Raw genomic sequence first — 12,076 nt, 5'->3', positions numbered from 1 at the left:
TCAATTTTGATGGGGGTAATATCTAATTTCCCCACCTCCCCTTTTGAATGCCACACTTTGGGATCGATTTCCTTTTCATCTTTTGGAGTCAAATGGAATATCTTTATTACTAATTCAGAATTCTTTACGACAATGTTTATACCCAATGAGACAATCATATCTCTACCTAACAAATTGTAATCGGCTTCTTCTACTAATAACAAATTTCCTAGGCATATTTTATTTTCAGACTCTATTTCCACATTTTTAATTACAGAAACTTTGAAGGGATCTCCCTTCGCACCGATTACCACTACCTTTTCCTTACTTACCACGCATCCCCGTGGTAATTTTTGCAGGGTGCTTCTCTCAGCTCCCGTGTCAACCAAAAATTCTATTTCCTCGCGATGGGGACCTACTTTTAATTTTATCAAGGGCTCTTTTGCTGTTATCATCCCCATCTGAAAGAGCCCAAGACCTCCCTAATCTTCTTGAAATACCTTTTCATCTTTTATTTTCTGGTGGCAATTCCTTTGTATGTGTCCTACTTTCTTACAGTAAAAACATTCTGGGGGATCTCTCCGCGGGGCGGAGCCATTTTTCTGTGGCTCCTGCGGCTTTTTCGGCGCTGTTTTAAACTTGCCGTGTGCCTGTTCTTGTTTCTGAGCTTCTTTTACTGCGGCCACCAGTATTTTGGCCTGAAGTTTCTGTTTCTCGTCTTCTCTCCTCATGTAAATCTTTTGAGCTTCCCTCAGAAGCTCTTGGAGACCTTTCTCCTGCCACCCTTCAATCTTTTCCAATTTCTTTCTAATATCCTCCCATGATTTCGCCACGAACTGTGTTTTAAGTAACACTTCTCCTACCGGAGAACTAGGGTCCGTCCCAGAATAGATCTGCAGACTTCGCCGTAATCTTTCCAACCACTCGGTGGGGGATTCCTCTTTCCCTTGACATTCCCCAAACACCTTACTAATATTTTGGCCCCGGGGAACCGCTTCCCTTATTCCTTGCACAATTATATTCCTTAAATCATTCATGCTCCTTCTACCATCCTCTGTTTGGGCGTTCCAACTCGGGCTTACGCTCGGCCACTTTTGAGTGCCTGGCGTTCCCTGAGGGTTTCGCCGCTCCCACTCCCTGATACCAGCTTGTTTAATCATTTCTCTTTCCTCTTGACTAAACAGAGATCTCAAGATAGCCATGAGATCTTCATAGGTATAAATGCTACTGCCTAAAAATTCATCCAACCTTTCTGCCACTCCAAACGGATCATCCAACAATCTTCCCATCTCTTTCTTAAATGCCCGCACATCCCCTGAATTTAGGGGTACATTCACAAATCCAATCACTCCTGGAGCAGTAGGCACTTCCCTGAGAGGGAACATTCTGTGCCTACTCTCATTCTCTTCCCATTCCTCACTCATCTGTCTAGACTTAAACCGAGTCCTGCTTGAGGGGGGGGAATAGGGGTTTTTGAGAGTTTGTTCCTTTATTGCTGATGAAAAATCAGTTGCCGCTAGGTTATTATGAAGGATCCCCCTTTCCAAAGTTGGGGGATCTGGCTGGGGCAACGGGACGGGCAATGGGGGATACGGAGATCCCCTATTTTGCGCTACCATGGTTTCTTGGGAAACCGCGGCGGTCGCGGTTCCCACAGGAGGAGCCAGGGGAGGGGCCACCGGAACCACTGCTGGCGCCGGTTCCCCTGTTCGCGATGTGTGTGCTTCACTTGGTTGTGCCAGCTGGCTCGTGGGAGCTGATGGCACCACTTGGTCCACCACGGGAGACCCTGCAGGCCCGTGGTATGGAGGAGGTAAATGATCCAGGGGCTCCCAGGTTTCTGTTTTTGTTTCATCTTTTAGTTTGATCGGAAATAGTCCTACTCTGGCCTTTAGCCAGAGTCGGGCATATTCCGGTTCCTCGGAGTCCGAGGGGACCTTGCTCTCTACATACGAGAGTAACTCATTGCACGTCCACTTTTCAAATGTTCCTAATATTGGCCAAGTGAGATGGGGCCTCAGTTTCTGTCCACCCCAAACCTCGGCACAATAGTAGATCATTTTTGCCTTGGACTTCCTTTTCCTTTCAGGGCAATTTTCCCACTCTTTTAACAACCAACCCAAAGGACTTTCTGGTGGGATGTCTAACAATTCCTTCGTTTCTATGGAAGGGTTTCTCGTGTCTACTGGTTTTTGCACTTTACTCTTTTTCTGTCCCATGGTGAAGGAAAAAAACAAAAGTCTTACCTAGTATTCTGCGTTGTGTTTGTAGTTTGAGAGTCAAAAAGTCTGCTAATACTCACCTTCTCGGATTGCTGTTCCGGGGTTTTTCTTAGCGCTTTGATCTCTCCTCCGGACCTCTCCTGGGTCCTGATTGCTAGAAGAGTTTACTCTTTCCCGAGCTCTACTGGACGTCCTCTTCCTCTTCCAGCCCTTCGTGACCAGTCCCCCAGAGCACCCCTTTGGCCCCAGGCTTTACAAACGTGTAGAGAGAGTCCTCTCACCCCGACTCGCTTCCTCCGTGGCCGGCCAATTCCCTCGCGGGAGGATGGAACCGCGGCTTTGGAGTCCGCTCTCGCTCCGTGATCAGATCACGTCTCACACACGCTTGCCCAATCACTCCGCTCAACCTTGCAGTACTTACAGCAATTTTCCTGCGAGGATGTCTTCGTGCACAACTGACTTTTTATGAGCTACCAAGCCGCGGCTTCTTTTCCCGAGCTCTTCCTGGATCCGTATTTCTCTTTTATTGTGGTTTTTACCTCAGCCTAAATTTGGTTCGGGTGTCGGAGTGAACTGCGGAGGTTCTCGGCTTCCCAGGCCGCTGAAATCAGCGGGGGTACCCCCCTGGATAGCGAGGTTCTCCCACAGTTTTTCCGATCCGAGTCACGGCACCAATCTGTTATAAATGCCGAGGCAATTTTGGGATAAAATCAAAGAGAAATTTATTAATAAACAATAATAAACAGAAACAGCGATAAAAACCCACAATAAAAAGAACAGCGCAGCGCTGGGTGGACAGGGGTCTACACCGGAGGTATAGGTTTCCCAAATCCACGTCTGAGCAGCCTCAGGATTGGGGTTTTATAGGATTTTTAAGTCCTCAGGCCAAAATTCCAGGCAAGTTCCATTCACCAAGTGTCCTTGATTGTCCAGTGAATGGATTTCCTGCCCTAGAATGATGATATTATTTTTGTGTCCGGCCAGAGTCTCCTCTCATGCAAAGGAGACTCTGTGTGTTGCAAAGTTAAGTTTTTCATGACAGGGTGGTGGAATCCGGGTTGGTGCCGATGAATATCTTGGCCGGGTTTCCTCCTTTGTTTTCCCTGATTGCTTCTTCGACACAGAGATGTTTGAGTCTGGCGAAGCTTTTCTTTTGGAACTTGTCTTTTTCGATTGATCAGTTTCTCTACCCACTGGAATCCGCAGGGCGTTGCTTGGATCCGGAGGTAGATAATTTCCCGAGCCAGTGTCATTGTTTTCCTGATGGTCCGTGTCCTGTGTGTTTGTTTGGGTTGATGGGCCAGTTTTGGTTAGTTATCTTGGGCGTTGCTGGTAATCAGCAACCCCTCGGCAGAAAGCCTCATCCCATTTGGGGGGAGAGGCTTTTCCATGCTTTATATTTTGTTTTGTTTCTACAAAACATATCTTTCTTATATACTCCGAATTTTTAATACAACCATAATTTATTACATGATGCATGCACACATCCATCCTAAAGTGACTCATAAGCCAATTAAAACCTTCGAACCTTACTCAAAAATTCAGAGAAATGCTATCTATGCAAGTACTGTGCACCAATTTCAGGGCAGATCCCCAACCCCAGACCAACCACTACAGCCCCTTAAGGCACCACAGAAAAACAGAGGATCTTCTGAACAGGTCTGTAACACAAAGATTGGGTTTCAGGAAAGAAGCAGCTGCAGAGTTTGTTTGTCCAAAGTGACTCCAAGCACCCACAGCATCCCTGGAAGCACTGGGGTGTTCTGGCAGTCTCCCATGGACAGCTCCTCTTTGGTGATTTACCCAAAGACAGCTCAAGATTTCACACTGAAATGCCCACAGAGGGGCACTGATGCAGGAAGCTGGAGCTACATGAGCCATCCTGGCCCCCTCTCAGGTGGGCAAGGCCAAGATCACTGCTGGCACCTTGGGAATCAGGAAAGTAGCAATCAGCAAGCCCCAAAAACTGGCAAATCAGTAAGTAGGCAGCAGCAGCAAGGGTCTAGAGATGTCCCTTAATTATCTCCAGTCTGATCAGTCCCTTAATATAAGCACATCTTCAGTCTGATCACAGTATTTGTTAATTTAATTGCGCAGCAATTAAACAATCCTCAGGGGTCTGTGCTGTCTAAACCATATCCAAGCAGACAACTTTTAAGCCTGGAGAGATGTGTCAGATAAAAGTGCTCATGCAAATACAAGATGTACCCAAAGTTTTATTTTTACATTACTATGCAAAAAGCTATGCAAGTGTTTTTACAGTAGATTTTTCGACTTGCTTGTTCCAGACATCTCTGTGCAGTTTCTGGCTCTGATAAAGGCAGGCTTCATTGAAGCACGTGCTTTGCTGGATGCATAGGAAACAGTCACTTCCTCCTAAGGAACTAAAGTAGCTATTGTTGCTGAGACTCAGATGACTGAAGTAATTCAGTGAGAAACCAAAAAAAGATGCTTAATGACGTATTAATACCAAATAAAAATGTAACACTGAAAATACTACAAAGCTCTAACACTGATTCATGCACAGCTGTGAGTACTTTGCAGTTATGGAAAGGTAAGGAGGACAATGAAGAAAAAGATGGTTCATGGCCGTTCCTGACTTCTTAAATTCAGCACAAATATTTGTGTAATTAAAGTAAGTTTGTTCACCTCCTCCCTGCTGTACAATCACACCACTCATACTAAACAAACATCCACTCTCCAAGCTGAAGCTTATTAACACAGTGGGCAATATATTTTATACAGCTTTGCCATAAAGATTGAATCAACCATAGGAAAGTTTCAACATTCCCACATCAACACCTCCCTCTATTTATACACCTTTCAACATGGGAATTTCTCAGCAGAAGTTGTCAGGTTTGAACATCTAGGTCATCACGGAAATAATAATAGTAATAAAAACAAAACAGCTAATACAAAAACCAGCACTCAGCTATGGAGTTTACAAACTGACTGCTCAGCCTGCTGGGCAGTGACTGATGGGGAGCTGGTAGGAACCAAACATTCCTAATACCCAGTTACACTCAGGATACAACAGGGCTCACTTATTTCAGTTACTCAGAACACTTGTTTCTTATTTCAAAAACCCACTCACCCACCTTTCTGAGCTACTAACACTACCACCAACAAATGTTCTTTTCTGCAACTTTTACCCTATTCAAATATTTTTATGCTTCCTGAAAACTGGATTTTAGCAGACTCCCCCTTAGATTATGAAGCATTTCAATTTCTCAGCATGAATGATCAGCAGTTTTTAATAACCCAATGAACACAAATGCTCCCTTGTAACCGGTCCTGTGACTCAGTTCTTTCTGGTGCCTGTCATGTAATGCTGCCCTTCACAGGGCACCAGGAATGGGACATACTCCCAAGAACACTTCCAAGTGAAAAACCTAAAGGTGCTGTCTGTACACAAATGTAGTCACTAACCCACACTGTGGAGGAAGAGGTTTTTAGTCACTTTCATGGACATTGATGGCAAGATATCACAAAACCCCCCCATTTTCTGCACTCAGCACCATGACAAAGATCAACATCAAAAAAGCATCAAATAAACAACTCTCTGCAGTTGATCACAGTGCAGAAATGTAATTTGTGTCCATATTTTATTTTGATTTTTCTGGGCATTTTTCCCCGGGCTTCACTGAAGGTACAGTGGATGTTCATGCCATTTCTTAGGTACCAGACAGCTCTTCCTCTCCCCTGGACTTGCCTGGACACAATATTCACTTCCCCATGTGCCAGTGTGGATCTGTCTGGAGCATTTCAAACCCTCAGTAGAGACAGCTATAAAACGATCAGGACTGGGAACAAAGCTATTATCCCCACTTATGCCACAGTCAATTAAGTAATATTTAATACAAGAGAAAGCAAGAAGCTAACGAAAGCAGCACTAATGCAAAGCCTCAGCTGCTCCTGCCTGTAATCACAGGAGAACAAGCCCCCATCTTGGCTCGTGTTCCATGCTCCAGCCCTTTGTGTCCATGACACAGCAGGTAAGGCAGGACACTGTCACACTGCGCCTTGCAGACCAGTCCCAGACTGGTTTTTCCCCAAGTGGTATGAGGTCCTTATCCAACCCTCTTTGTGTATTGTTTCTATTTCTGACTTTGTCTTTTCCAGTGATTCACACGCGCTAAGAATTAACAATAGCAACTCCAGATCCACTTGGAAGTGGGTGGAATAATGAGCTGCCTTCAAAGATATCACCACGTATATGACACACAGTAACTGATCGAGCAGCAGTGCCTGAAAGAGCTGTCTGTCATCAATGAACTGCACTGCCCAGCAGTTGGTCTGTTCTTTCAGGCACCAACAAGCTGTTTAGCATTCCTCAAAATTCCCTGATTATGTTCCATCCCACATCCTTCACCATTGGATACCGGTGGCTGAGGCCAGGCTGTCAGAAGCCGTAGCATGAGAAGGTCTTCAGCCTCATTGAGGACAGGCTGAGCCCAGAAGAGTTTTGTGACGCGAAAAGATTCCTCAAAACTCCCCACATCATCATTTCATCTGAAAATGTGCCAGAGAAGAAGCTGGAAATCAGCAGTGGAACACGGCAGCCCTTCATTTAGGGGGAAAAAGCTTTTTTAACAATACAGGTGCCCTGTCCTCAGGTAACACTCAGTGAGCAGCAAGAAGCCACTGCCAGGTTGGAAAGCCTGGGCTGACAGTAAAACACACATTTCACAGCAAGACACACAATGCTCCTCCCATTTAGCATTACATTAGTAACTGAAGTTAATTTTTTTCCCAACCAACAGCCCTGATTGCTCCTTTCACTCTTCTAAAACAGTTTAAGCATAAACCAGCAATGAGATACTTATCACCCATCACCACAGACACAAAAAAGTGAATTTTTAATATGATTTTTCCTGAAAGTATTGATTACCAAAAACACGAATGGCTAATCTTGCCACACACTGCAGAGTCTCTGAGAAAAGAGAGGGACAATTTTCTCATGTTATAAGAAAGTGCACAGATATTTTATACAGGACTTTTTTTAATCCCTTCTCTCCCCTTATGTGTCCTGCAGTAAATTAAAGACCCCTGAAACAGAGGGCTACTGTCTGAATGAACCTAAGCACATCCATTAATATCCGTTTCTGTTACTTTACAATTTCAGTTTTATAAACAAACATTTCACATCAGCACCTGACAGGAGCTTCCTTGTCGGGAAAAACAAACTTTTAACTGTGAATGAAAAACACTGTGCAAGGGCCAAACAGCATCAAAGAAAATGATCCTGTCCCTTATAACACATTTAGGAGAACAGATATAATTTATCTGTTTGGACTATGTTGGCAAAAATCCAGTATACTTTAACAGCCTATGGTGCAAGGCATTCCTCTCCTGAGCATACTGTGGAGAAGATCCTGAAGCAGTAGGCACAAAGTGGGAGAAGTTACTCCATGGTGTACAAAACCACCTAATAACTGCTGAAAAACACCACTTTTACTAGCAAAAGCTTTCATTTTCCAAATGAAAGGGAGAGAATGAGGTATTGGAAGTGAAAAGTCGGTAAAACACAGTAGGATCAAGTTTGGCTTTGAACTGGTGCTGGGAAACACCACAGGGACTAAAGCATCTGTTGGAAAGCAAACACAACGTGTCAGACCTGGGAAAGAGCTAATGCTGTTCTGCCACCTCATTCCTTGTGCACAGCGCTTACCCTGCAGGACGATGCAGTCCCACTGCTCCCCAGAACACTGGAAATGGACAGAGTAAGTCTGCACAGAGCAGTGACTGTGTTAACCACCTCCCCTCCTCTACCTCGTATCCTCAGGGAAGTCCATTCCTTCAGTTTCAGTGTTTTAAACTCAAAATAAATGGGTCACACAATGGAAATGCCTGACAGGGAATTAACATGCTGCAGAGGCTGTGAGCTTGAGGACCAGGCAGCCTCCAGCAGTCTCAGCTCCTCTAAAGATCTGAGGAGCACACAAAATTTACGAATAAAGAGATCTGGCCTCCTCTTAACTCCAGGACACACCTTGTGGTGTGAGATTTATGGTCACAGCAACACAGGAAGAACACAAACCCATCAAGCAAGAACACAGTGGGGCTGTCAAAGAACCGCATTGAGAAATCCACTGTGAAGTGGGGTACCCAGCACTCACACAGCCTCAATGGGCTGTGAAATACCAGATGTGCTCATGTGATACCTGCATAAGAAGTGGAAAGGAATAAACCCTTCCATCGAAGGAGAGACTGCCCAGAGAGATGAGGAAATAAGTGATGGCAGATTTTTCCATGTGATTAAATTCCAAAACATAAAGCCCAAGACACATAAATAAACTAACTTCATGCAAAAAGCACAAGTAAATCAGAAGTCAAAACAATAATCTTGCCTTCATTTCTCTTCATATCATTGTTGTTTAACAATCACAGTAGCTCATTTCCAGAGACAACTCTTCCTGGAGAATCTCCTGTTGAGCCAAGACCAATAACCAATATCCTCCCCCCTAAAACACACACAAATTTGCTATTCTAAACAGGATAGTGTCTGTCTTAGGCTTAGACACTTATCTTCAGACACACAAATGTTGGTTGAACTACAGCACTGAAGCAACATTTAACAGATACAGTGAACAATGGAAGCACTGTAGGGAAAAGAGGAAGAATTTCTGCAGCTACTTCCTCTAAAACAGCATTCTGATTTTGTAACATCACCTGAAAATTAGCCAATGTCTCTGGCCACTGCCTGGGAAGCACTGAATCCACACCCAAAAGCTCAACAGCAGGTTTACAGCTCTCTCCAGCTAAGCCAGGAAAAGGCACAGTCCTACACTGTTTGCAGCCACGCTCTGGAATTAAGAAAAATATTTGAAGGATTCCCAAACACACAAGTTTTACCAGCGCAATATCTTAATCAGCTGAACACATCCTGGTTCAGATTTTAATTTTTGCTGTGCTCATGAGGATATAAAAAGGAATTATCCCTATAGTTATCCATTTCAAAATCTCACCATTTGTAGTCCAGACTGAAGAGTTGAAAATCTCATCATGCTGCAGCCCAGCTGTTGTAAGAGACAACATATTGCTTTGACCTCACTGAATCCCAGGGTGTGCACATACCTGAGTAAGAGCTTCCTACAAGTTCATAGAGCCCTACAAAATTTTCCAAGGACTGTTTTTTCCTAACTCCAAAGGGCACCAAAGCCAGTATGATTTAACCATTTCTTGTCACACACTGAGAACAAGCTCAGAGTGGGTCACAATTCTCCTTATGAAGCCGTATGTCACGAAATGATTTTAGAAAGAACATTCAATTATTCTTAAAGAACTGATGCCACAAAGACCTGGACCTTCACCAGGAGGATCCTCAGAGGTTTGACAGCTGATGAAACACCTTCTGTCCTATGCACAAAGGAATAAAGCAGATTTACTAAAAGCAGCACAACATATTGGAAAGGCTCCATAAGAATACTGCTTACCAGGTCCCACCCTGGCAGAACACATTAGGCTCATAAATTCCATACAAATTTGCTGTTGCCACTTCATGGTATTTTTCAGGGCACCACACAGCAGCCCTGCCTTCCTCTGCCCATCAAACCAATACCATACATTTTACAGATACTGAAATAAATTGGTTTCAATGATCCTGATGGGTTCTTTCACTACATGCTGTCATTCTGCGAGAAACAAAGTTTCCCAGGTACATTCAGTACCAAACAACCCCTTGTCTTGTGCACAAAGAGCTTCGCTTCACAGAGATTTTGGAAGTTGTACTTTGTGTTTCAGTTCAATAGCACCAGCAAGGAAGATCAGTTTTCCTAGCAAAGTTTTTCGTTTAGTTAGATGTTTACAACTTTTCCAGATGCTTTTGATAGCTGATACTGACTCCACGGCAACCCCCGCCCCCCCCCCCCAATACACCAGCAAAGCCCAGCTGTTAAACCAACATTAAGAAAGCTTCTCAGGCCTCACAACCTACTTGAAGATGAACATAAATGACGTTGGGGCCCGTTACTTCTCAATTACCATGTGACACTTCACTGTGGAGTCTCATATAACACGTTCCTGATGACTAATTATTTCACCTATACTAATTTCCTGATCACGTGCTTCTCACACAAGAGTGGATAACAGGCCAACACAGAGAACTGACTGCTCCCTAGAAAAGCTCTGAGAAGACATTTTAGTCAGGAGATGCTAGGCATGAATGATCTGAAAGCTGAATTAGGATCTTAGTTCTCCTGTACAACAGCTTCAGGGTGAAGAATACATAGTTGACTACAGCACATGACTGTAGGCCTGGAGAGGAAGGAATCCCTATATGATTATTCCTCTACAATAATCATGTACACACTTGCGTGTATAAATATGCATGTGTATATATCCATACGTATATCACGGATCTCAACACCACAACAACACACTGAACGGAAAGGTGAGCACTAAGCACGACCCTCCCTTACTAACTCGTGCTCTCAGCCAGCCTGCCCCTCCTGCCCCACACCCCAGCCTCACCTTCCTCGTTCTGACTCCCGCTTCCCTCCTCCCAAACCAACATTCCCTTCCCAGACACGGCCCCAGCGGACAGCGGTGACATCCCCGGGCCGGAGCGCGGGGAAGGGTCTCCTCACCTCATCCTCCTTGTGATTGCGGATGCCGCGCACCAGGTCCTGCAGGTTCTTATCAAACATACGGTCGATGCTGCCCTTCACCATCTTCAGCGCCATGGCGGCGGCAGCGGCGGGGCCTGCGCCGGGCTGAGGGGCCGGGCCCGGCCGGGGGGGCCGCCGCGGTGCTGTTGCCGCTCGAGCCGGGTGAGAGCAGCGGTGCCGGGGCGCTCACATGCCGAGGGGTACGGAAGGACACGGGCGGAGCTGCCCTGGCGGACGGGCGGGCACGGGCGACCCCGGCCGCGGGCACAGCTCCGGGCGGCGCTGGAGATCCGGCACCGACAAAATGGCGGCCGGTCAGCTGAGGGCTCGGCCACGCCCCCGGAATGGCCACGCCCCGACCGACCGGCCACGCCCCTGGGCCAACACCGTCCGCTCTGCTGCTCTCCAGCCCCTCCCACTCCATCCGGGCCGCGCCTCCGTCTGGCCGCGCCCCCGGAACGGCCCGGGAGCTCCCGCCCGCCTCACCGCTCTCCAGACACGCCCCTATAACTTTGGACGCGCCCCCGAACTGTCTGGACACGCCCTCTGTCCCCGGCCCTGCCACGTCTGCCCGCCTCCCTGCCCTGCAGACACGCCCCCTCCCACTCTGGCCACGCCCCTGCAACGCTGCCGCTCTCTGGTCACTCCCACCCCGCCCAGACCACGCCCCTCAATCAGTCTGACCACGCCTCGAGCCCGCCCGCCCCACCCCTTCACCGAAGCCACGCCCACTCATTCATAGAGCCCCGCCCACTCGGCCCCTCAGGAGGACGCGGGGTGGGGAGGGGGATCCTGCCCCTCTCGTCCCGTGGGATGGAAGCAACAAACACCTGCAAACGCACGAGAGAAAACCCCAACCCCGGAGGCACTTGGAGCAAACACCGAGTATTTAATGAGCTGCTGGACCTGAACTAGGGGGCAAGAGGCCGGTAGGAGGCTGTGTTAGGGGGAACATCGGTGATGGGACGTGGGAGCTGGTCCTGACCCTTCCTCAGCCCTGGTGGGGCTCAGCTGAAGTGCTGTGTCCAGCTCTGGGCTCCTCGGGATCAGCGAGACATGGAGGTCCGGGAGTGGGGCCCGTGGGGGCTGTGGAGATGGTGAAGGGACTGGAGCATGTCTCGTACGAGGAATGGCTGGCAGCTGGGGCTGTTCAGCCTCCAGAGGAGACCCAGGTGAGAGGGGCCCTCAGCCCTGTGTGTGTATCTGCAGGGAGAGCTCAGAGCAGGGCCCAGGCTCTGCTCCGTGGGGCCCAGCAGTGGCACCACA

General features: G+C 47.1%; 1 protein-coding gene across 2 annotated transcripts in view; it reads right to left on the bottom strand.

The window, feature by feature from the left end:
• The window catches only part of AP3D1 (adaptor related protein complex 3 subunit delta 1), a 53,778-nt gene extending 42,516 nt beyond the window's left edge, over positions 1 to 11,262 (bottom strand). Inside the window, exon 1 of one of the 2 annotated variants that reach the window (XM_058858680.1) lies at positions 10,790 to 11,262. In XM_058858680.1, coding sequence (XP_058714663.1) covers positions 10,790 to 10,885 — 96 coding nt within the window. In that variant the 5' untranslated portion in view covers positions 10,886 to 11,262. The remainder of the gene's footprint in view (positions 1 to 10,789) is intronic. The other variant, XM_058858681.1, reaches the window with a different exon arrangement.
• Between the last annotated feature and the right edge of the window lie 814 nt (positions 11,263 to 12,076).

This window comes from Poecile atricapillus, chromosome 28, assembly GCF_030490865.1.
Source record: "Poecile atricapillus isolate bPoeAtr1 chromosome 28, bPoeAtr1.hap1, whole genome shotgun sequence".
NCBI classification, from domain to species: domain Eukaryota; kingdom Metazoa; phylum Chordata; class Aves; order Passeriformes; family Paridae; genus Poecile; species Poecile atricapillus.
Note: the sequence above shows the minus strand (reverse complement) of the source record. Positions and strands in the feature narration are given on the sequence as shown.